This window comes from Staurois parvus, unplaced genomic scaffold (assembly GCF_062004578.1).
Source record: "Staurois parvus isolate SC_StPar_1 unplaced genomic scaffold, SC_StPar_1.0 ptg000293l, whole genome shotgun sequence".
Taxonomy (NCBI): Eukaryota; Metazoa; Chordata; class Amphibia; order Anura; family Ranidae; genus Staurois; species Staurois parvus.
The window spans coordinates 149,825-175,659 of record NW_028318089.1 but is presented as its reverse complement, the minus strand read 5'-3'; the positions used below and the strand labels follow the sequence as shown (position 1 = coordinate 175,659).

Genomic DNA, 25,835 nt, shown 5'->3' with positions numbered 1-25,835 from the left:
GTAGATGGCAGCAGATTTTTAGCAAGAATGTCTTGGTACATTTTTCCATTCATCCTTCCTTCAATGATATGAAGTTTGCCAGTACTGTATGCTGAAAAACAGACCCACACCATGATTTTCCCACCTCCAAACTTCACTGTAAGTATGGTGTTTTTGGGGTGATGTGCAGTGCCATTTGACCTCCAAAACATGATGTGTATTATGGCATCGAAAGAGTTCAATTTTGGTCTCATCTGACCAGACTGTATTCTCCGAGTATTTCACAGGCTTGTCTAAATGTTGTGCAGCAAACTTTAAACGACCTTCAACATGCTTTTTCTTCAGCAATGGAGTCTTGCGTGGTGAGCGTGCATACAGGCCATGGGAGTTGAGTGCATTACTTATTGTTTTCTTAGAAACAATTGTACCTGCTAATTCTAGGTCTTTCTGAAGCTCTCAACAAGTGGTCCTTGGCTCTTGGACATCTCTTCTGATAATTCTTTTCACTCCTCTCTCAGAAATCTTGTGAGGAGCACCTGGTCATGGCTGGTTTATGGTGAAATAATATTCTTTCCACTTCTGGATTATGGCCCCAACAGCTCTCACTGGAACATTCAGAAGTTTAGAAATCCTTCTGTAACAATGCCATCAGTATGTTTTACAATAAGGTTACGAAGGTCTTGAGAGAGCTGTTTGCTTTTCCCATCATGAGATGTTTCTTGTGTGACACCTTGGCAGTAAGACACCTTTTTATATAGGCCATAAGTTGAGACTGAACCAGCTGATAAAAATTTGCACTGACAAGGGGCAGGATTGCTTTCTAATTACAGATGGATTTCAGCTGGTGTCTTGGCTTTCCATGTCTTTTTGCACCTTTCTTTCTTCATGTGTTCAATACTTTTTCCTGTGTCATTCCATTTTATTACACATAACTTAATTTCTGAACGTATACCTGCATTGGCTTAGATACCCATCCACAAGTTTTGGGTTTTTTTTTTTGTTTTTTTTTAATTATTGACATTGCTGACACAACCAACTGTGGAAGGGAGTTCCACATCCTTTACACTCTAGCAATAAAATACCCCCTAAGGCTGGGTTCTCTGTGAGGTGTGTTTTTTTGTGGGCACGGCCCCTCAGTCATTTGAATGATCTGCCATGCCTCCTGAAACACAAGGAAAGGTCCCTGCACCATTTCTGAAATAGCAGCCCACATGGGAACTGCCAGCGCAATGCGGTTCCCAGTGTGGAAGCAATTTCCAGTGCACAAATCCAGTGCGTTTTTCTGTGCTTGGAACCACCCGCATAAATGTGAACCTAGCCTTATGCAATTAAATTTTAAGACACTTCTCTTCCAACGTCGTTTGTCCAGACCTAGGATTGAATAGTTTACCCCATGCTAGAATCCCTATTTAGTTATTTATATATTGTGATCATATCTCCTCGTAAGCGTCTCTTCTTCAGGGAGAATGTGCTTAAAGTGGAGGTCCAGTTGGAATTTCAGAAATAAAAGTCAGCAGCTACAAAAACTGTAGCTGCTGACTTTTAAAAAGGACACTCTTAAAAACGAGGACACCTGTCCCTCGATCCTGCGGTGTCCTCACACCAGCCGGGTTGACCGACCAGCTTTTCTCCTCAGCCCCTGCATATTCAGTGTGGGCACCTGGCTGAGACAGCTTGCTGCTTCACAACCGGGTGCCCACTGCACATGCTCGAGAAGCGCTGCGCTTTTTGAATGGTCCCGTAGTCTTCTGCGACCTGTCATGTGTCCCAGAAGACTATGGAGAAGGAGGGGGACAACAACTTCCACTTCCGATCGCCTAGGCGAGTGCAGTGGCAGTGGGTACATGTCAAATTTGGGTACCAAACCCCCAACCCCCCCTCCCTCCCCAGGTAGGGGACAAGGCCTGAAAGCGGAACTTTCCCTTCTGGGTGGAGCTCCGCTTTAATGTTTGCAGTCATTCTTCAGCCCTTCTCTGGACTATCTCCAGTTCCAGCACATCCTTCCTAAGGACTGGTGACCAGAGCTAGATGAACATATTGAAAATGTGGCTGAACTAGAATTTTGTAAAGAAGTAGAATTATAGTTTTATTTTTGGGGTAAATACCCTTTTCAATGCATGCTAATATTATTCTAGGCTTGCATGTTGCACCCTGTCATTGCTAGCAATTAATAAAATAATTTTTAGGTAAACTGTGCAGTACTCTTAGGATTTAAATGTGGTGTGTAAGGTTACTAATGAGCAGAACTCTAGGCTAACGACTAAGTTGAAATATGTATTTATGTATTGTTCAGCCAGACTGGTGACTTGCACACACCTGCAGTATGGCACACCCAGCAGGTGGTAATCCCATTTCCAGCTTCAGCTTTGACGCTATTAATGTCACTGTTTCACATCCTTGTTGGCCAGTAAATTAGGATCACTACTTCTTTCTGTTGTGAACTGAGGTAACCCGAAAGCTAAAACAAAAGAGAAAATTCTAGAGCAATCATGTTATCTATGCAGTGTAACAGAGGTGTATGAAGCACAAAATGAACCATACAGAATTACAACTTTTCGGAAGGTAAACGTAATATTTGTGTCTCAAATTATTATTTTCTTGTTTATGACTTTCAGTTTTGGGGCCAACATGAGAGAATACCTTCTGCTTGAGTATGCGTCTGGTCTTTTCTCACATCATAGGTATGACAACTTTGCCATCCTAATGTCTGTATTCTCTATTGACTTTATGAAATTTGCTTTACCTAATGTAAATTCATTCTGTTGCACTAGCAATTTCCTATGCTGGGTATGGCATTATTTCGTTAAATGTGTTCTAGCACATGTTCTCCACTCTGAAAATAAGCAATCTCAAATGCATACAACCCTTGAAATCATGTACGTGTAATTTATTAAGGCTAGGTTCACATCTATGCAGATTGCGGTTGATGCATTTTACTGGGTGCATTTTGGTTTTTTTTTTTCACACCCATTTTTTGGGGGGTTTTTTTCGCATTTTTTTAATGCAGTTTGTGCTTTGTGTGACTTTAGCTGGTTGTCAAGGAGCAGGTGGCTGCTGTCCTTAACGATCAATGAGTAATCAGCTGTCAGCGGGTGTTCCCGCTGGCAGCTGAATATAAACAAACCTATTGTCAGCAATTAAAAAAAATAAAAAAATTGGGAAAAAGACATCGTAGGGTATCCTTCTCAATCCATACTAGGCCCTTCAGTTAAAGAGGAACCCCCACACCAGTGCAGTACAGCGTCATCATATAACTGGTGTGGCGGTGATCAGGGACACTGACTGGTAACAGTACGAAAAAAAAAGGTGATAATTTTTTATTACTGTTTTTTAATACTTTTTTTCTTTTCTTTTTTTTTCAGATTTTTCTTTCCATATTACACTATGACCAAAGTAGTATAAATGTCACCATAGTAACATTGTACTACTTTGGGGAAGTGATCAGTATTTTTTTTTTCTTTTTTTTTTTTTAACACAATTTGATTACTTATAGCAAATACTTTATTTGCTATAAGCAAGCATTTAACTGAATGAAATCAATTCATACAGGTTTTTTGTTGTGATTAGCTGTGATTGGCCCCGGATAATCACATGACACAGGCTGTGATTGGCCCAGCCTGTGCATGTAATCACTGTGACCATTTACAGCTAGACAAACTTGCATACAATGGATGGCATGAAAGGAAGCCATGCATTGTATACAAACTGTCATGTGAGCTGCTGTGATTGGTCACAGCAGGTCACATGGTACTGGCAACGGGGCCGGTACACAGATCTGTCATCAGCCGTGTCCGAAGTTTACAGCCTGTGACAGATCTCGGCACAGCGCGGCTCTGCAGGCATGCGCGATCTGGGAAGGACGTCATATGACGCCCTCCCAGAGGGACAAGGTGTTTGCCCGGTCATCATTTTACTATAGGACGGGCGGGAAGTAGTTAAATACTTTTGTTCATTCAATTCTCACAATTCCACCTTAGTGATTCTTGTGAATTAACCAATTGCCCTCCAGTGGATTTACCCCCCTTCCTAGACCAGACCATTTTTTGTGTTACGGCGCTGCTTTACTTTGCTGACAATTGCGACATGCAACACTGCACCCAAATTAAATTACGTTCTTTTTTCCCACAAATTGAACTTTCTTTTGGTGGTATTTGATACGCCTGTGCGGTTTTTATTTTTTGCGCAATAGGCAAAAAAAGACAGACAAATTTGCGAAAAAAAACTATATTTTGGACTTTTTGCTATTAAACATGTCCAGTAAAAAAATTTAAAAAATCAAATTTCGTCATAAATTTAGGCCAAAATTTTTCCCTACTAGTAAAGGCAGCAATCAGCAACTTTTAGCGGAAATGGGGGGAGGAAACTAACTTGGTGTCACTGACATCCCCAGTGACACCAATACAGTGATCAGTACTAAAAAAACAGCACTGACACTGTACTAATGACACTGGGCAGGAAGGGGTTAATGTGAGGGGCAATCAAAGGGTTAACTGTGTGCTGGAAGTGTTTTACTAGGGGGCAGTCCCAAGCAGTGTGCCCGAGCTGACAGGGAGGAAGACTTCCTCCCCATTGGTGATTGTCGGAAATCACCAGGTGCTCCCCCTACCCGGAAATACAAAATCACGTATATATATGTGATTTTGCGCACCCGTGCCGCCGTACAGCAGTATATCTGCTATAGGGCGTCAGGAAAGCTGTTAATATATAGATAGACTATATAGATAGAAGCTCACCGGAATATGTTGACCACTTATAATATAAATTGAGTCAAAAACACATTTCCCAACTGGGTTACAACAGGCAGGATGGTCACATAAGGTTCTTCACTGAATAGGCCACTTCCCATTATTATGCAGGATCGGTCTCATCCCCTCCTTGGCTCAGAGAATTATTAAAAGAGAAGCATTTTCATAGTGTAGTGTAATAAAACTTGCCAAATATACACTACATTGCCAAAAGTATTGGGCCAGCCCTCCAAAACATTGGATTCAGGTGTTCCAATCACCTCCATGGCCACAGGTGTATAAAATCTAGCACCTAGGCATGCAGACTGCTTCTACAAACATTTGTGAAAGAATGGGTCACTCTGAGGAGCTCAGTGAATTCAAGCGTGGTACCGTGATAGGTTGTCACCTGTGCAATAAGTCCATCTGTGAAATTTCCTTCCTACTAAATATTCCACGGTCAACTGTTAGTGGTATTATAACAAAGTGGAAGCAACTGGGAGCAACAGGCTATGTAAAATGACAGAGTGGGGTCAGCACATGCTGAAGCGCACAGTCTGCAGAAGTCGCTAACTGTCTGCAGAGTCAATAGTTAAAGACCTCCGAACTTCTTGTGGCCTTCTACTTAGCACAACAACAGTGCGTAGAGAGCTTCATGGAATGGGTTTCCATGGCCGAGCAGCTGCATCCAAGCCTTACATCATCAAGTGCAATGCAAAGTGTCATATGCAGTGGTGTAAAGCACGCTGCCACTGGACTCTAGAGCAGTGGAGACGTGTTCTCTGCAGTGACCAATCACGCTTCTCTGTCTGGCAATCTGATGGATGTGTCTGGGTTTGGCGGTTGCCAGGAGAATGGTACTTGCCTGACTGCATTGTGCCAATTGTAAAGTTTGGTGGAGGAGGGATTATGGCGTGGGGTTGTTTTTCAGAGGTTGGTCTTGGCCCCTTAGTTCCAGTGACGAGAACTCCTAAGGCGTCAGCATACCAAAACATTTTGGACACTTTCATGCTCCCAACTTTGTGGGAACAGTTTGGGATGGCCCCTTTCTGTTCCAACATGACTGCGCACCAGTGCACAAAGCAAGGTCCATAAAGACATGGATGAGTGAGATTGGGGTGGAGGAACTTGACTGGCCTGCACAGAGTCCTGACCTCAACCCAACAGAACACCTTTGGGATGAATTATAGTGGGGACTGCGAGCCAGGCCTTCTCGTCCGACTTCAGTGCCTGACCTCACAAATGCTCTTCTGGAAGAATGGTCAAACCTTCCCATAGACCAGGGGTGGGCAAACTTTTTGACTTGAGGGCCGCAATGGGTTCATATATTGGACCCGGGGGCCGGACCAAGAGTAGATGAATGATGTGTATGTGTCATCCATAGTAAGTATAGTAATATTCCCCCATAGTAAGCATAGTAATTCATCCCCCATATAGTAATTCATCCCCCATATAGTAATTCATCCCCCATATAGTAATTCATCCCCAATATAGTAATTCATCCCCCCTATAGTAATTCATTCCCCATATTAATTCATCCCCCATATTAAGTCCCCAAGTCCCCCCTGTGTCAATTTACTTACCTTTGCTCCACGCGTCCCTCTCGCCGGTCTTCAGGGCGGATTGTGAGAGGAGCCTAGCTCCCCTCACGTTCGTCACGCTGCCCCGCCTACACACATCCTGACAGCCATCCTGACAGTATCACGCTCCGCGGGCTGGATTAAAAGGTCCGCCGGGCCGTATATGGCCCGCGGGCCGTAGTTTGCCCATTGCTGCCATAGACACACTCCTAAACCTTATGGACAGCCTTCCCAGAAGAGTTGAAGCTGTTATATCTGCTAAGGGCGGGCCAACTCAATATTGACCCTACAGACTAAGACTGGGATGCCATTAAAGTTCATATGCGTGTAAAGGTAGGCGTCTTAATACTTTTGGCAGTATAGTGTATCTCTAAAGTATTATACACACAAAATAAAATTAAAGCACTGTCTTGTAAAAAATATGCAGAATCTTGATTGTCAGATGTCAGTGGCCAAGCATGGAGATCCAGGACAGCACACTGCGGGATCGGAGGTGAGTATATTTCCGGTGTAAGGCTTAGCAAATATCATTAACTCCTAGATTGAATCATAATTGCATTCGACAACCATAAACGTGAATACTGTAGAGACTGTCACCCAGGTTCCTAGCTTTGCACATTTTCCTTCTTCCGATTGGTGGAATTGTGGGAAGTGAAGAAACTGAGTATAATTGATATATCTGGATTTCACTAATTTAATATTCAGATTTCACTAGGGATCACAATTTTTCCACGATAAAGATTTATTATATTACATGTTCATGAATATTTTAGTGGTTATTTGAGTTTGAGATTTATTTTATTTTTGGAATGGAGTTAGCGCTGGAACACATTTACCAATACTGGAGGGATCAGGGGTGTTGTGTTTTTTCTAGCTACTTTAATGGTATATTGGGAGGGATTTTCAGTTATGATTTCCAATGATATTATCTTGGAAGTGGACTTGTCACTTGAATGGTAAGGGAGGAACTAGAACCCTTCCAAGGTTTTTATATATTACAGACGCTAATAATACTGTTAGCATGTGTTTGTTGGTTCTGACTATTTCTTTTAGCACTGATGGAGATTAAAGTACCTATTTATTTTATTGTAATAGTAACTGTTACAGTTATACACTATATATATATACTATAACTGTGTAATTATTATTATTATACAGTATTTATAAAGCGCCAATAGTTCGCTCAGCGCTGTACATTACAAAGGGGGACAGAACAAGTGACAGAACAATACCAATACAATGCAAAACATGAGGGGATTGAGGGCCCTGCTCTTTCGAGCTTACAAGGAGTATGTTCGCTGGAACAAGTGTAACAGAGTACCGCTAATTTGGATCTCTTTGGTAATAGTGGCCCAATTCACAGTAAAGATTCCAGGTTTTATTTGTTTTTCTTTTTTTTAATTGCCTTGGACTTAATGCATACACCCCACCCTGGAATGGAAACCAACTTTAACACCCTGGACCCTGGACTGAAGGGCCCTACGGAGTGCACAGCATTTATTGGTTACACCTGTACAGTGAACAAGCACAGCATTTTTGTTCTGTTCGGTTCTACCCATTTATCTTTACAAGGCCAAGTTTGTCTGTTAGTGGAGCTCCTGCAGAGTCTTATCACTGTGTTGTCTGGTCTTCTTTCCCCAGTCCCTTGCCAATTCTTATCCTGTTCAAAGGGGTATTCTAAAATGGAAAAAATAAGATGAGAATTGTTTCTTACAGCCTTTGGCAGCTGGGGGTTGATTACTTGGATCATTGTCCGGAGCTTGGTCGAGTTTACCTCGAACTTCTCATAGAGAGGATCCCTCTGACAACTGAAAAGAAGGCATTAAAGGCATTGAGAATCTGTGAGCAGAGGCAGATGACTGAACAAGGTATGTCGGAATAAAGAGTGCAACTTGACTATGCAGTCTGCATATCAAGGACCTTCCCCTTTTTGCATTGGAGACCCTGCATCATAGGCTATTGAGATGAGAATGAGGGACTCCTCGTGTAGTATTTCATTGTTTTTAGTTACCTTGGTAATTTGACAGTTTTCCTACTTTTAGGACATCATAATATTAGCTGAAATCTCATTTATGTCCATCATCAAGCAATGCCCATTTGTATTTTTTATTTGTTGCCAACAATTCTTTTTTATGTTATCTAGTTCGAAGTATTTGTAAGGCAATGGCAATGCAAGCTTTGCGCAACAATCGCTTGGGTTCAGCTTTGTCTTGGAGTATTCGAGCGAAGGATGCAGCTTTTGCAACACTCATATCAGACCGGTGAGAACACAAGTACACAAGAAGCACTAACTGTCCTGCTTTTAAGAGGAACCAGTCATGGCCCAAAAAGTATCCAAGATAACGTCTTGTGTTTTTTTTTTTTTAGTCTTCACATCATGTGTCCATTTGAGCCCCAACAGGCTTCTAGGCTTTATCACTGGGAAAGTTGTGGCATAGTGCCAACTTGCACACAATCCATGTTCTCTTTTTCAGCTCTGGCCCAGAATCCTGTAGCTCCATTGAGACAAAGGAATTTATGTAATGACCAATGCAGGTCTTTGGTGGCATTATTACACTTGTAGGGCCATGCCAGGTTCGCATTAAATTACAACAGCAGCCGCCATCCCATGCCTATTTTATAATTAACATTGTATTGTATAGAATTGATGAGACAAAATAGTCCAGCCACGACATAGACTAAAACTTAGAATGTGCCTGGATGGCATTAGTCTCTAATACTTGTATGCTGTACATTCATAGCTGGCCTTGGCTGTTATCTATGTGTGGACACACAAGGTGCCATTTAGTGTGGGAGGCATCCACAGTTACCTAATCAAATGATTAGAGAAGCTTGTGTAATAAGCCCATGCATTTTGCAGATGGGTTTCTAATCAGTCATATTATCTCTGTGTATTTTGAAAACCTTCATCACTGCCCTGATATCTTATTATGCCGTGGGTTGGTAGCAGGGTGCAAGCATTATTCAAAAAGCACAGAATACTGTTTGTTTCTGGACTCTTGCTGATTTGAATCTTGTAAGTACAGTACACAGCGCACAATGTGTGCACTGCCATTTGCTGCAAAAAGGAGAAAAAAGCATTGAAAAAAGACCTATGGTCAACCTGCTGTTTCAGAGCATATATACCAACTTCACCAAAGAGAAGTCTAGTCAAATCCTGTCTCAACTTAAACCTGCTCACACCCCCATCCTAAGCCCTATACTAACTACCCTGTAGAGGAAAGATATGTATACTTACCTATTCTGAGGGCGGTCTGGTCCAGTCGCAGTCGATTGTGTCCCAGCGCTGGCTTCAGGGTAGAGGAGAGACCGACTACAAAGGATGCCCCTTATTTAGCCTGTGATTAATGTCACTGTATAGACATTGCAGCCATTGTCGGCGATCTCACTTCTTCACTGATGTTGACTGCTGGGGAGATCATGTGACCGGACCTGGAACAGGTAAGTATACACATCTTTCCTACAGGGTAGTTAGTATAAGGCTTAGACTGGGGGTGAGAGTAGGTTTAAGCTTAGATAAGATTTGACTGGACTTCCATTTTCAGTGGCAGACATTATACGAGTAAAGCTTGCTATAGACTGATTGAACTTTGGCTGGGTCAGCAGGGAATTCCTCCATCCACCTTGTTTGTGTTGATGGAGAAATCTGTTTGTTTGTTTTTTCATTCAGCCCACTGTTTGAATGGAAAAAAAAACTACCTATGGGCAGCTTAAAGGATAAGTTCACCTTTTGACCAAAAATAATAAATGCACTTTTTTTTTTCTTTTTTTGCAGATAAAAAAATGTGCATTTATTATTTTTGGTTGCAGGAGCCTGGAAAGCATTGCACCAGTGATCAGTAGATCACTGGTGCCATGCATGTCTCCTGCAGGCCTGTCAGTAAATCTGCTTGCCCGTACAGGATGTAGTAGCACATCAGTAGACTTGTAGTTCATTCATTCACAGAACTCTGTGACTGAATGATGCGGCTGTTTTGGCGGAGTCCCGCACATCAGTGCTCTATTCAAAAAGTGACAGCTTGCATGGGGAACTTCTCTCCATACTGCTGTCACAGCCACTAAGTGGGTTACTTGCTATTTTTTGCTTAGGATATATAGAACCTTATGCAAGCCCTTCATACATTAGGATGCCCCTTCACTTTTACTTTTTGTGAAGGTTCTTGAAGGATTATTGTGAGCGTGGGAAATTTTCAGACTTGGACCTAATTGACAATCTTGGCCCAGCAATGCTACTCAGCGATCGTCTTACATTCCTTGGTAAGGACAACTTAGTAAATACCAATGTGTGAAACCCAGTGCATGAAACAGCTACACAATTCTAACATGACCTTTCTAAACTTCATCCCAGGAAAATACAGAGAGTTTCACCGATTGTACAATGAGCAGGAGTTCCATGAAGCCGCTCGCTTGCTTCTTTCACTCATGACTGCTCGCATTGCTCCAGGCTACTTTTGGTTTTCCTTATTGTTGGATTCATTGCCCCTTCTTGAACAGCAGCAGGTGAGACATATCTATGTGAGATGACAGATTCACAGTTACACTAATTTGCATGCAGGAGATCTGATAGTATGCAAACAAGTTCAGTTCGAATTAGGCTAGTCTTTTAACCTCTTGCCCTCCAAAAGATTGACCAGGCCATTTTTTGCAATACGGCACTGCGTTACTTTAACTGACAATTGCGCGATCATGCAACGCTGTACCCAAATTAAGTTTGTGTCCTTTGTCACACAAATAGAGCTTTCTTTTGATGGTATTTGATCACCTGTGCGGTTGTTACTTTTTGCGTTATAAACAAAAAAAGACTGAAAATTTTGGGGAAAAAACCCCAATATTTTTTACTATAAAACATATCCAATAAAAAAACACATTTCTTCATAAATTTAGGACAAAATGTATTCTGCTACATATTTTTGGTAAACAAAATCCCAATAAGCGTATATTAATTACTTTGCGCAAATGTAATTGCATCTACAAACTATGGGACATATACGGGAATTTTTTTTTATATGTTATACTAGTAATGGCTGCGATCAGCGACTTGTAGTGGGACTGCGATATTGTGGCGGACATTTTTACACTGACACTTTGTAGGACCAGCTTTGCAGGGACACACGATCGATCACTCCCTTCTGTCACAACAGGTACAGCTCTATTCTTCTTCCCTGCCTGACGAACATCCGTTCACTGGGACTCGCAGATCAGCTTATGCTGTGACAGTTCACAGCAGAAGCAATCTGCCGGCTGTGCATGTGTGCCCCTATGAAGTGAAAAATCGTGTATATACATGATTTTGCACCAGAGAGCGACGCTGTAGCAGTAAAACTGCTATAGGGCGGGGGTAAAATGGCTAAGAAGGAAGAGCTTGTACAAATAAAACCCTGCCTCCACATCTTTAAGAATGCAACTCTATATCCTTCATTAGCTTTAAATTTCAATACACTAAATTTTCTTTTATTAGCAATACAGTATATAGTGTGTTTCTTTTCTGACTGGATTTCCACAGTGGTCTATTGTTGGCCACTAAGCAACTTTATTTCATGTGTATGTGAGTGTACCCAAAGTTTAGATTTTTCATAAAACTTATTGTAAAGCTTAATTGTTTTTCATTAAAATAACAAACCGGTTATAATTACCTGCTCTGTGAAGTGGTTTTGAACAGAGTAGCCCTGATCCTCCTCTTCTTGGGTCACCTGCTAGCGCTGTAGGCTCCTCCCCCCCTGACGAGTGCCCCCATAGCAAGCCGCCTGCTATGGGGGTACTCTGTGTGCTTGCTCCCGAGCCCTGCTCTGTATGTACATTCACACACACAGAGTGTAGCTCAGCCCCGCCCCACCCCTGCCTCTCCTCACTAGCTGTGATTGACAGCAGCAGGAGCCAATTGCTCCCTTTGCTGTCTCTGAGCCAATGAGGAGGGAGAGACCTGAGAGAGACAGTGCTCTCCTGCACATCGTTGAATTGAGAATGGGCTCAGGTAAGGGTAAAGGGAGGGGCTGGGGGGACAGCAGACCACAGAAGGTTTATTTCCTTAATGCATAGAATGAATTAAGGTAAAAAAAAAACCTTCTAGCTTTACAACCACTTTAATAAAGGGTTTTACAACATGTTGGTTACTTAAAGAGTTCCTGTCACCATTTATAAAAAAAACTGTGGGAATAGGATTACAATTTTTTTTTTTTATGGTTGAACAGGATGGACTTTTGACTTTTTTCAGCCAGACTAGCTATGTAACTATATATGACAGAGAAATTTAAGTATTTTATTTGCTTACTTGCAGCATGTTTTCATTCCATATTTTTTTTCACTTACAATATTCCTCTGAACTTGCTTGGTAATTGACACTTTAAAAAGTGTTAATTTCCTAGCACAGCCCCACACCCCGATTGCTGTCATAGCCCTCTTTTCTTCTGACAGTGTCTAATTCCTGTCTGTGCTGGCCCAGCTTCTGCAACCCTCACTTCACTCTCTGCATAGCCTTTCATATAGATGTTCTAAGGATAATACCATAGAGCAGGCCTTGATATTTCCACTCGCCTGCTCGCATTTCGCAAGTGAAAATAACATGGGGGCAAGGGCCGGATAAATCAAACAGCCAATGGATATGGAGCGGGGTGCCAGCACCAGAGGCAGAATAAGCTTTCAGGCATTTAGGCACTTACACACTACCCAAGGGCCCAGAGTCCTTAGGAGGTCCTATAACAGGCTCCTGAAAGGATGGGGAGGGCCGCAGAGTGGATTGTGCAAGCGTGCTACGAGTTCGGTGCGGTGAGAGGAGAGAGTGACTGACAGAGCCCAAGGAGGAGGAGAATCCCACAGACTGGTGAGAACTCAGCATGTAACGGCATGTAACAGGAAGGAGGAGAACTGTCTGTGACAGGAGTGCTGAGAAACTGAGTGTGACAGGCTGAGAGAGCCAGAGGGGAGGTGTGTGTCTGTGTATTGTATGTATGTGTGTGTGTCTGTACTGTATGTATGTGTGTGTGTCTGTGTACTCTATGTATGTGTGTGTGTCTGTGTACTCTATGTATGTGTGTGTGTCTGTGTACTCTATGTATGTGTGTGTGTCTGTGTACTCTATGTATGTGTGTGTGTCTGTACTGTATGTATGTATGTGTGTGTGTCTGTGTACTCTATGTATGTGTGTGTGTGTGTCTGTACTGTATGTATGTGTGTGTGTCTGTGTACTCTATGTATGTGTGTGTGTCTGTGTACTCTATGTATGTGTGTGTGTCTGTGTACTCTATGTATGTGTGTGTGTCTGTGTACTCTATGTATGTGTGTGTGTCTGTGTACTCTATGTATGTGTGTGTGTCTGTACTGTATGTATGTATGTGTGTGTGTCTGTGTACTCTATGTATGTGTGTGTGTGTGTCTGTACTGTATGTATGTGTGTGTGTCTGTGTACTGTATGTATGTGTGTGTGTCTGTGTACTCTATGTATGTGTGTGTGTGTCTGTGTACTCTATGTATGTGTGTGTGTCTGTGTACTCTATGTATGTGTGTGTGTCTGTGTACTGTATGTATGTGTGTGTGTCTGTGTACTCTATGTATGTGTGTGTGTGTCTGTGTACTCTATGTATGTGTGTGTGTCTGTGTACTCTATGTATGTGTGTGTGTCTGTGTACTCTATGTATGTGTGTGTGTCTGTGTACTGTATGTATGTGTGTGTGTCTGTGTACTCTATGTATGTGTGTGTGTCTGTGTACTCTATGTATGTGTGTGTGTCTGTACTGTATGTATGTATGTGTGTGTGTCTGTGTACTCTATGTATGTGTGTGTGTCTGTGTACTCTATGTATGTGTGTGTGTCTGTACTGTATGTATGTATGTGTGTGTGTCTGTGTACTCTATGTATGTGTGTGTGTGTGTGTCTGTACTGTATGTATGTGTGTGTGTGTGTCTGTGTACTGTATGTATGTGTGTGTGTGTCTGTGTACTGTATGTGTGTGTGTCTGTGTACTGTATGTATGTGTGTGTGTCTGTGTACTGTATGTGTGTGTGTCTGTGTACTGTATGTATGTATGTGTGTGTGTCTGTGTACTGTATGTATGTGTGTGTGTCTGTGTACTGTATGTGTGTGTGTCTGTGTACTGTATGTATGTGTGTCTGTGTACTGTATGTGTGTGTGTGTGTCTGTACTATGTATTTGTGTGTCTGTGTATGTATGTGTATCTGTGTGGTGGTGGTGGGGGCTCTGTATTCACATTTTATGTAGTAGGGGGCCCTGTGTGTGTTCTGGCTGGGCGCATTGTACCATAATGGAGACCATGTGTTCTAAGAGGGGGGTTGTGTGCTCATTATAACCTCAAATTATGGGGGGATGGTGCTATAATTGTGAGTAGCAGAAACACCAATCTCCTCCATTTTTTGCCCCCTTCCCCCCCTCTTTTTCTCTCACCCCCTTCTCTCTCTCTCACCCCCCTATCTTTTTTTTGAAAAGGGGGTAGAGGACATGGCTGTGGGGGGGGGGGTGGTGAAAGAGGGTATATATTTATTTCTGTAACTGTATTCTACATAAAACATTTAACATTGTCATTTAATTAGAGAATTTACGAGGGCATGTTTAGGGGAGGGATTAGGGGCGTGGCATGGTAGCGGTTGGGTGGAGCAACTGGTGGTGAGTAACTCCGAAGGCCTGGCTAGTAGCTCAGGACTTGAAGTTGTAAGCCCTGCCATAGAGTATCACTTGAGTGACAGCTCTTATTCTGATGGGGTTTCTGACATTACATCCAAGATGGTGGCACCCAGCAGGAGTCTTGGGTTGTTTTTGAATGTCTACACAAGGGAGGCTTTCACAGATGCTTAACATGTCTAAATTCAAATATAATAAATGTACATATAATTGCTGAAATGAATGGTCTATCGACAGGGCTTCTTCTAGACCTATAAGAAAAATATGCCTTTCTGCTGCTCTCTTCTCCACAAGGGTGCTGGGAGTTTATCATATATTTATTTTTGTAAATAGGTGCCCTGCAGAGTTATGGGCTACATTTTCCCCAACCTTTGGCACATTGTAAAACAACATTTTCCATTACCCCTTAATATGGAAGGTAAAAGAAACCTTAATGCCTTACGGCAGTTTTGCATTTTGGGTATGTGGTAAACTGTACATATCCTTGTAACCACTTAGTGTGTGCAGGTGAATTATTCCTTTTTTCAGGACTAATTTTTCACCACAAATTTGGTGGTAAATGTTAGTGAATAATGCCCTATTTAGTTTCATCATCAAAGGAAATTTGATCCAAAATAACACAAAAATGATATTTAAACGTTTTTAGCTGTATATTTCTTGCCATTACCATGGCCCACCATCCATAAACAACACAAAATAAAATCTCCTACTTATTTTTTCATAACAGTGCCCGAAACACTGACACTAGTGACCAGACTTTGATCTAACCTAAATTGATTTTCCACATGGATGTAACGTAACATTTTCTCCTCGCTGTTATTTTGAAGAGATAGACATAAATGGGATGTGTTTCTATAAGCTTCCTGATCACTATGATTGGCTGTCACATTGGTCATGTGATCAGTTCTGGGTCCTGATCTGTGGCCTGAATCTGTTGATGAATTTGGGGTCAGAGAGCTGGAAGGGCACTCTTGTGACAAATGCATGCTGCATATGAGGCACCATGGAGAAGGACCCACCTCTGTGGTGCTGCATATGTATATGACCACAATGGGGAAGGGCTTGATAACATAAGAGAGACTGGGAAGTAGCATCTCCCATTTCCAGTTCTTTCTGAATTTCTCCCTACCCTTGCTAAGTTTGTGGATCCCCTTTCCACCTGCAGTCAGTATTTAAGTGTTCCCCCATGACAAAGTTACAGTAATATACGTTTCTATTTTTGAGACTGTAGCCAACACTTTGCATGGCTGCTGACTCTCAGTCTCTGCTGTTGTTGACCAGAGTGGTTTCTGATCATGTGATCACTCTGTCAGCTCTGACATAGTGATCATACACAGGCTGAAGGCTAAATTAACATATTTATTATGTTAGTTTTATAACCGACAGAGAGCCTTTAGCCTGAAGATGAACACTGCCAACAGATACAGTTGCATCATTAAAAATAATTATTTAACCACCTCAATACACAGGGCACTTTCACCTCCATCCTACCAAGAACAATTTTTAGCTTTCAGGATGGTCACACTTTGATAATTACTCAGTCATGCAACACTATACCCATATGAAATTGTTATTTTTGAGACTGATAGAGCTTTCTTTTGGTGGCATTTAGTCACCACTGTTTTTTTTTTTGCACTATAAACAGAAAAAAAGACTGCAAATTAAAAAAAAATGTTTCTGTCAGGGTGGATTTGATTTAAATCACTAGTGAAAAGGCTCAATTTAAAGAGCAACTGTCATCCCTGTCCCGCAATGGCTCCTCCTCTGACCTGCTGTTGACTCACCGACAGTCCCATTCACTTTAATGGGACAGCTGCTGATGTGGCAGTGATACAACAAGGTGAGGGACGTGGCGGCAGCAGGGGAGTGGATGCCCGCTAACAGGCACTGCCGTGATCTAAAATGACAGGTGCTCTTTAAATGTAACGAATCCAACTCATTCTTGCTGGTAGTTAGAATATTTAATTTGCAAACTAAATGAAGGTTTCCTTTTTAAAATAATAAGCTGCCAGGTTAGTAAAATGGCGATATCAGAACTGATTTTAGGTTAATAGGTTAATCACACATAGCTGGAGAACGAGTCAGTTTCTTTTAATTCATGTTTTTTCTCATGGTTACTGTGAAATTGTGTGCATCAATGCCGTGCATGTTATCTCAGCTTGCAGAGCTTGGACTAAGTTCCATTTCATGCTGAATAAACTAACGCTTGTGAAATGGCACCAAACTGGTATTGAAAACTCTCTATAGACAACACTTTACAGGTTACCAGTTTAGAGTTACAGAGGAGGTCTGGTGCTAAAATTCTTGCTCTCGCTCTGATGTTCGTGGCAATACCTCATGTGTGGTGCGATTGGCGTTTACATATGCGTGCATTCACCTTTGCACGTGAGCACGGGGGGACGGGGACGCTTTAAATTTTTTTATTTATTTATTGGTGGAACATTTGTACACTGACAAATGTTTTTGTGCACTTGTACACTTTGACAGATGTTGATCGCCCACCGGCGGACACTGACAGATTTAGGATGTTGCAACGGAACCCTATTGCAGATGTTTTGTACACTGTGACAATGTTGATGTGACACTGGTATACTGTGACAGATGTTGATGGGACACTAGTACACTGTGACAGATGTTGATGTGACACTGGTATACTGTGACAGATGTTGATGGGACACTAATACACTGGCACAGATGTTGATGTGACACTGGCACAGATGCTGATGTGACACTGGCACAGATGTTGATTTGACACTTGGACAGGGTGCTGATGTACTGTGTGGGGATGGCTGCAATCTGTGTGTTCTCTGCATAGTTAACCACACACACACAGCCATCATGTGATCAGGAGGGCCAATCACAGTGCCCATGTCTTTATCTGTGATGTGCTGTGTCTGAGGGACACAGCCATCACAGGATCGTGCCGCTGCGCAGCCCTGAGAGGACATTCAGGAGTGTCCGCGCAGAATGGGAAAGCTCCCACCCGGCTCTTTATGTGCAGTTGCTGAACAGGAAGCAGTTAAATAAAATATATTTATTACGTTTTTGCGCATTTGTAGTAGTGTGTGTAGGGTTTTTTTTTCTAATTGAAGCAGCGTACAAAATAAAAACCTTATATAACCTTAGTAGTAGGTTTAAAATGATTTAGGTTTGCAGATGTGTTCGGGTTATTGTTAAAGCAGGACTTTACCCATAACAACTAGATAAAAAAATTGTTCTTTAGCAAGAAACATACATTCCACATTAATAATTGTGCTGCCAAAATTAGTGTTTGCTGTAAATTGGCTCCAGCATTGCTCCTGTTTTTTCTTCCCAGAGGCTGCTATCTTGCTGAAGCCCAGAGCCCCTGAGCAGCAGTTAATCTTTTGGCTGTTGACCTCTAGTGACTCTGATTTTTGACACAGTGCCGAAAATAGAGAACAGCTGAGGCTGTGTAGAGCAGGATGAGACTGTGCATTACTGGAATTTAAACAGCCACTTATTTTTAATGTTTTACATAGCTATACCTACAAAAGGGGCCAGCCTGAAGTGATCTATGAGGGCTTTATTTTCTGACTAAAGTTCCACTTTATGCTACTGACACATGATGACACTGCTGAATTTGTCCTGACCATTGAGGGATTCATTTTCATGAAAGGTTTAACCACCTCCTGCCCGCCATATAGTAATATGACGGGCGCAAGGTGGTTCTCTTGTTCTGGGAGGACGTCACATGACGTCCTTCCATTCCCTCGGACACAGCGGATCACTGATCACGGAGAGAGCCGAAGATGTCGGCTCGGTCATGTGATCAGCTGGGTCCAATCACAGGTGATCACATGTAAACAGGGAAATGCTGGTTATCGGCATTTCTCTCCTCTCGAGCTGTCACGCTGACAGCTCGAGAGGAGAGGAGAGCTGGTAATCGGCTTTCCGCGGAGGGGACGTGTACACTGATCATCAGGGCACTATTGATCAGTGTGCCCCAATGATCAGTGTAGCCCCAGCAGCGCCACCTGTCAGTGTCCATCAGTGCCTCGTGCCAGTGCCACATATCAGTGCCTACCAGTGCACATCAATTCCACATATCGGTGCCCATCTGAGCTGCCTTTCAGTGTCACCTATCAGTGCCAGTCAGTGCCACCTATCAATGCCAATCAGTGCCACCTATCAGTGCTGCCAATCAGTGCCGCTTATCAGTGCCAGTCAGTGCTGCCTATCAGTGCCTGTCAGTGCTGCCTATCAGTGCCAGTCAGTGCCGCCTATCAGTGCTGCCTATCAGTGCCATGTATCAGTGCCATGTATCAGTGCTGCCTTTCAGTGCCCATCAGTGATGCCTGTCAATACCCATCAGTGTCTCCTCATCAGTGCAGCCTATCAGTGCCCATCAGTGCAGCCTCATTAGCGCACATCAGTGAAGGAGAAAAATCAATTATAACAAAAACTAAGAAAAAAAATTTTTTTTTTTTTTAATTTTCAGTGATTTTTGGTTTAAGAAAAAATAAAAAACCCAGAGGTGATTAAATACCACCAAAATAAAACTCTTATCTGTCACCAAAAAATGATAAAAATTTCATATGGGTACAGTGTTGTTTGACCGTGCAATTGTCATTCAAAGTGTAACAGCGCTGAAAGCTGGAAATTGGCCTGGGCAGGAAGGGGGTATGAGTGCCCTGTAGGCTAGCGGTTAAATACTTGAATGTAGTAATGTATACTGACGCTCACCGGTACATCTTTCTTTGTAGTTTGTGATTTTGCAGAGTTCATATTTAAAGGTTCTATTAAAGTACTTCATGTGATACAGTGTGCCAGCCAACCATAAAAGTTTACTCGTTGATATGGGTTTTATTTGAATGCTAGTCATTAACTGTAAATATGGAAAATCAAAAATGCAAAAGAATTGGTGCACACAGAATGAGCGCTTTATGTATACAGTCTGTGGAATGATTTTCTATTGTGCATTTTCTTTTGAGCATTTGTATTCTAACATTCTCATTTCCATCTAAAGGTGATATTCTCCTCTGAGCAGACCTATCAATTAATGCAGTGTCTTGAGGACAAGATAGCTGTGATACCAGAATCAATTACCTTACACGATCACCAACTTCAGGTAAAAACATTGAAGAGAAGACCATATATATCCCTGAACAAATGTAACTGCAAGGTTTAGTTGTTGCCTTTTAGAATGCCTCCCAAAATATACTGATTTGATGAATGAGAGCCTGGTAATTAAAACTAGCTGCTATTCTAACCTTGCTCTGTGCTCCCTCAATACAAAGGTGCATTATGTTTGTTTTAATATACAGTACATCTATCAAGTACTAACCTAAAGACCATTAAGAACAGTCATTTCTTTTCCAGCACACCACACTTTCAAAACACAAATGTGAGAATATAAACGGGCTAAAAGCAAAAGAAGGCCCTTTTTAAAGCAACCCTGTCAGAATCTGAGGAGCTTAAGTCTGTGAATTCACTGATCAGCCATAACTTAATAACCATTGATGGGTTACTTGAATAACATTGATTATCTCATTACATTGGCATCTGAAAATCTGTGGGATATATTAGGTAGCATGTAAAAATGTTGTCCCTAAATTTGATGTGTTGAAAGCAAAAAAATTTGCATTGCTGTTTGTTGTGTATGGGACTGCATAGCCACAGATTGGTCAGAGGGCCCTTGCTGATCTGTGTCCACAGCCAAAAGTGCCTACAATGGGCATGTCAGCATCATAACTGGACCATAGAGCAATGGAAAAGGTGGCCTGGTTTGGTAAATCGGGTTTTCTTCATGTCATCAGGTGGGTGGCTAGGTGCGTGTGTCACTTACCTGGGGAAGAGATGACACCAGGATGCAATATAGGAAGAAGTCAAGCCAGTGCAGGCAGTGTGATGATCTGCGCAATGTTCTGTTTGGAAACCTTGGGTCCTGACAATAGTGTTACCTACATTGTTGCTGACCAAGTACACCCCTTCATAGAGACAGTATTCCCTGGCCTCTTTCAGCAGGATAATGTTGCCCTGCCACACTGCAAAAATGGTTCAAGAATGGTTTGAGGAATACAGCTAGTTTGAGGTGTTGACTTGGCTTCCAAGTTCTCCGAGGTCTCAATCCAATCAAGCATCTTGTGCTGGAAAATCAAGTCCAATCCATAGAGGCCTCACCTCACAACTTACAGGACCTAAAGAATCTGCTACTGACGGCATGGTGCCTGATACCACAGCGTACCTTCAGAGGTATAGTGTCATCAATACCTCAACTGGTCAGGGCTGTTTGGCAGCAAAAGAGGGACCTACTCAATATTAGGTGGGTGGTCATAAAGTTATGGCTGATTAGTGTTTACTCTCCTGTCTAGTAGCTGGTTTGCAGAAACCCACTCTCTGGCAGAGCTTTGTGCTCCAAAACAAATCCACACTTCTGGGTGTGTGGAATAGTGTGTTCCCAGTGGCTTCCATGGCTCCCTCTGATTTCCCTTACTTCACTATTGTGTCCTGACTAAGGGTTAGCAGGAGGCACTATTGCAATCAATAGAGGAGCCTAATAGTATTGGTGCACAGAGCTCTGCAAGAGATCAGGGTTTCTGCAAAACAGCCGCCAGATAGTTACATAGTTGGTCTTGCTGAAAAAAAGACAAAAGTCCATCCAGTTCAACCATTAAAAAAAAAAAAAAAAAGTTATAATCCTATCCCCACAGTTGATCCAGAGGAAGGCAAAAAAAACAGCAAAGCATGATCTAATTTGCTCCTGCAGGGGAAGAAATTCCTTCCTGATCCCTCGAGAGGCAATCGGATATTCCCTGGATAGGTAAGTATAAAACTGCTTCTGTCACAGGCATGTGCTGCTTGGATCAGCCTGACAGAGTTGCTTTAATTGGGAGGTATCTGCATTTCTTGCTTCCTTCACAAATTCAAAATAGAGAAGGGGTTTACTTTTCACTTTCGGATAGTGGGTGGGGCTATACAGATCATTTATTTTATTTCAGGTACTTATATAGTGCTGTCAATTTACACAGTGCTTTACATATATATTGAACATTCACATCAGTCCCTAACCCTCAAGGGGTGTACAATCTAAGGTCCCTAACTCACATTCATACACATATTAGGGCCAATTTAGACAGGATCCAATTAACCTACCAGCATGTCTTTGGAGTGTGGGAGGAAACCGGAGCACCCGGAGGAAACCCACGCAAGCACAGGGAGAGCATGCAAACTCCATGCAGGAGACGCCATGGTCAGGCATTGAACCCATGACCCATTTACTGCAAGGCAGACGTGCTAACCACTAAGCCACTGTGTCACCCCAGATCATTCCTTTATATGCATGGGCAAACTGTTTATCCAGCTACACCACACCACCATCAGGGGTGCTTGCTTTGATCAGCTCTTTGTGATGTAGATCCTTTATCCCATAAGAAAAAAACTTTTGCTGTAACTGCAGTGTGAGCTGAAGTTTGGCTTCAATTTGTTAGTGTATCTAGATATGCTAGTAAATCTAACACTCCTCTCCCCCAGACTGACAGTGGTGCTATCCAGAAGTGCCCCTGTGCTCCTTCATCCAGAGTGGGGGCACTCTAATACAGGAGGTGTATTACTGGCCAGATCACCAGGTGAAAACAGAGGGAAAAGAGCCTAAAAAAAAAGAAAATGAATGCAGCCAATACTTCCATATTGATAAGCTGCAATATATTACATTTTTGGTTTTGGGTTTAATACCAATTTAAAGACCAACAAGAGAATATAACCCTACAGGTTATTGTTAGATGGCCTTTATAATGATCTTTTTTGTCTCACTCTAAACATTCTAGTTATACTGCCTCAGTTGTCCACAAAAAAGGAAATATTTGAATAGTTACATATACTATCCCTAAAAATGAGACATCCACTCCTTATTTTTGAGATTTGTGAGGGAGGTGGATCATGCAGATACCTTCTGTATTAAGAAGGCTTTATTGTGCAGTATATAACACATCAGAATAAGGCGTGCATACCGCCTGTTCCTAACACATGCTGACTTTGTCTATTTAGCATTATGAAAATGGTCCTGCACATTTTTGTTTCGTTTTTGTGTTTTTTGTTTTTCTCTTTGAGAAGTTGCAGGAATGATTTACAGCAAAATGTAATTATGGTATTTGCTGACAAAATGGTGTGCTTCTTAAGGTGTCGTTACACATAACAAACATTACATTTTCTGTTTTGCACAAAATACCCCAGCTGTTCATAGATGCGCTGCAGCCTGCAGCACCCATCATTGTCTCCCCCAACAGTCACCAAAGCTCATCCCAGGCCACCATAAAGGCTGTATTAGCTCCACCTCTCAAGCCCCAAAGTGTATGCATGTGGGTATGAGCATGTGTGTGTGTGTATGTATGTGAGTGAGAATGTGTATGTAAGAGTGTGGTATATGTAACTTTTTTTTAAATATCTAATAGGGGATATTGCTGTTCTATGAATACGGGGGTTGGAATGAATCATTGGGGGGGGTGCTGTGCACTAGGGTGTGATATACTCCTGACCCCTGTACTAACTATGTACATTACATATTCCTGACCCCTGTGCACTGTTCATGTGACTGTGTTACTTTTAATCCTGACCCCTGTACTCTATACATTATCCACTGCTGACCCCTACACTGTGTACCGTACATACTCCTGACCATCACAGTCTGTGCCGTACATACTCCTGACCATCACAGTCTGTAGCGTACATACTCCTGACCATCACAGTATGTACCTTACATACTCCTGACCATCACAGTCTGTAGCGTACATACTCCTGACCATCACAGTCTGTACCGTACATACTCCTGACCATCACAGTTTGTAGCGTACATACTCCTGACCATCACAGTCTGTAGCGTACATACTCCTGACCATCACAGTATGTACCTTACATACTCCTGACCATCACAGTCTGTAGCGTACATACTCCTGACCATCACAGTCTGTAGCGTACATACTCCTGACCATCACAGTATGTACCTTACATACTCCTGACCATCAGTCTGTACCGTACATACTCCTGACCATCACAGTCTGTACCGTACATACTCCTGACCATCACAGTCTGTACCGTACATACCCCTGACCATCACAGTCTGTAACATACATACTCCTGACCATCACAGTATGTACCTTACATACTCCTGACCATCACAGTCTGTACCGTACATACTCCTGACCATCACAGTCTGTACCGTACATACTCCTGACCATCACAGTCTGTACCGTACATACTCCTGACCATCACAGTCTGTACCGTACATACTCCTGACCATCACAGTCTGTAACGTACATACTCCTGACCATCACAGTATGTACCTTACATACTCCTGACCATCAGTCTGTACCGTACGTACTCCTGACCATCACAGTATATACCTTACATACTCCTGACCATCACAGTCTGTGCCGTACATACTCCTGACCATCACAGTCTGTGCCGTACATACTCCTGACCATCACAGTCTGTGCCGTACATACTCCTGACCATCAATCTGTACCGTACATACTCCTGACCATCACAGTATGTACCTTACATACTCCTGACCATCACAGTATATACCTTACATACTCCTGACCATCACAGTCTGTACCGTACATACTCCTGACCATCACAGTCTGTAACGTACACACTTCTGACCATCACAGTATGTACCTTACATACTCCTGACCATCAGTCTGTACCGTACATACTTCTGACCATCACAGTATATACCTTACATACTCCTGACCATCACAGTCTGTATCGTACATACTCCAAACCTCTACACTCTGTACATTACCCACTCTTGTCCTCTGCACGCACTTTGTGAGTTTGACGATTGGGCATAGGTAAGACGACTGGGCAAGCCACACACATCAGAGAAGACGGGTTCAGTCTGGCATATTTGCTTCCGGCACTGCACATGACACTTTTCCCAGTAAGCTGTGTTTGGTGCCTGAGCAGCTGATTTATTTTTTTTTTGTATTCCAGGTTTGGTTTTGATTTCTTTATTTTTCCTTTACAGGATGGCAATACTGAAACTACTAAAGTTGACATGCTGCGTCTGGCTCTTGCTCGAAATTTAGCACGTGCCATTGTAAAAGAAGGAACACTTCAAGCCTAGATGGAAAGTAGATATCCTGTTGCATTTCTTGTACAGACTGTTTTCAAATAAAACCCTTTTTGCAAATTTGTGATCTTATGTACATATGGCTCAAAGACAAGTATATCTATAAAATACTTCCGCAGTCACAAAAGGGAGGTACCATACTGTTGTACTGTATGTTATATACTATTTTTCACACCATTAAAAAAATCTTTTGTATTGGCTAGAGTCTTATATGGTCACCAAAGTGTTTTTAGGATGACAATCTCCACAATGCAATGTGGGTAGTAGATCCCACCTAATTTTTTCTTGGGATGTGCACTGTTGTTTGTGTTTACAGTGCTTGAATTGGGCTCTTTTTAACAGTTTGAGTAAGGAGGACGATGACAGGAAGTAAACAAATCCTCTCTTAGTTACAGAGCACTTTGACAGGTGAATAATCATGTGAATAAACCTCAATGCTTCTGAGCCTTACTAATTTTAGTAGCACATGTAGGGTAATTTTGCAAACAAAAAAAAAACAGTTGTTGAAAAAAATGCATTTTCTTTCTCGTCCATTGAGGGACACAAGAAGTCTTTCTTCTGGTTATAGTGCTGCCTACAGGGAGGTTGTACACTGTTAAAAAATGCTGTAGGCCAGCCCAGAATAACCTCTCTCCCACTATCAGTATGCTTCATGCTTTTGCTACTGTCCTCTGATGATAGCGGTCTTTTTATCTAGCTTTTTTAAAGACATACATTTCTTTTAATCATACAGTACAGGCCCAGAACTTGTATTTATAGACCATAGGTTATATGCAGGCTACCTTCACGTGACTGGACACTGGCAAAAAACATCCTAGCGTAGCCCCTAGTGCA

General features: G+C 42.2%; 1 protein-coding gene across 2 annotated transcripts in view; it reads left to right on the top strand.

Annotated features, from left to right (window-relative positions):
• The window catches only part of NUP85 (nucleoporin 85), a 67,697-nt gene extending 42,501 nt beyond the window's left edge, over positions 1–25,196 (top strand). For both annotated transcript variants that reach the window (XM_089682634.1, XM_089682635.1), the window contains 7 exons: positions 2,595–2,660; positions 8,000–8,151; positions 8,427–8,544; positions 10,440–10,540; positions 10,632–10,783; positions 19,899–20,000; positions 24,897–25,196. In XM_089682634.1, coding sequence (XP_089538760.1) covers positions 2,595–2,660; positions 8,000–8,151; positions 8,427–8,544; positions 10,440–10,540; positions 10,632–10,783; positions 19,899–20,000; positions 24,897–24,995 — 790 coding nt within the window. In that variant the 3' untranslated portion in view covers positions 24,996–25,196. The remainder of the gene's footprint in view (positions 1–2,594; positions 2,661–7,999; positions 8,152–8,426; positions 8,545–10,439; positions 10,541–10,631; positions 10,784–19,898; positions 20,001–24,896) is intronic.
• The last annotated feature ends 639 nt before the right edge of the window (positions 25,197–25,835 follow it).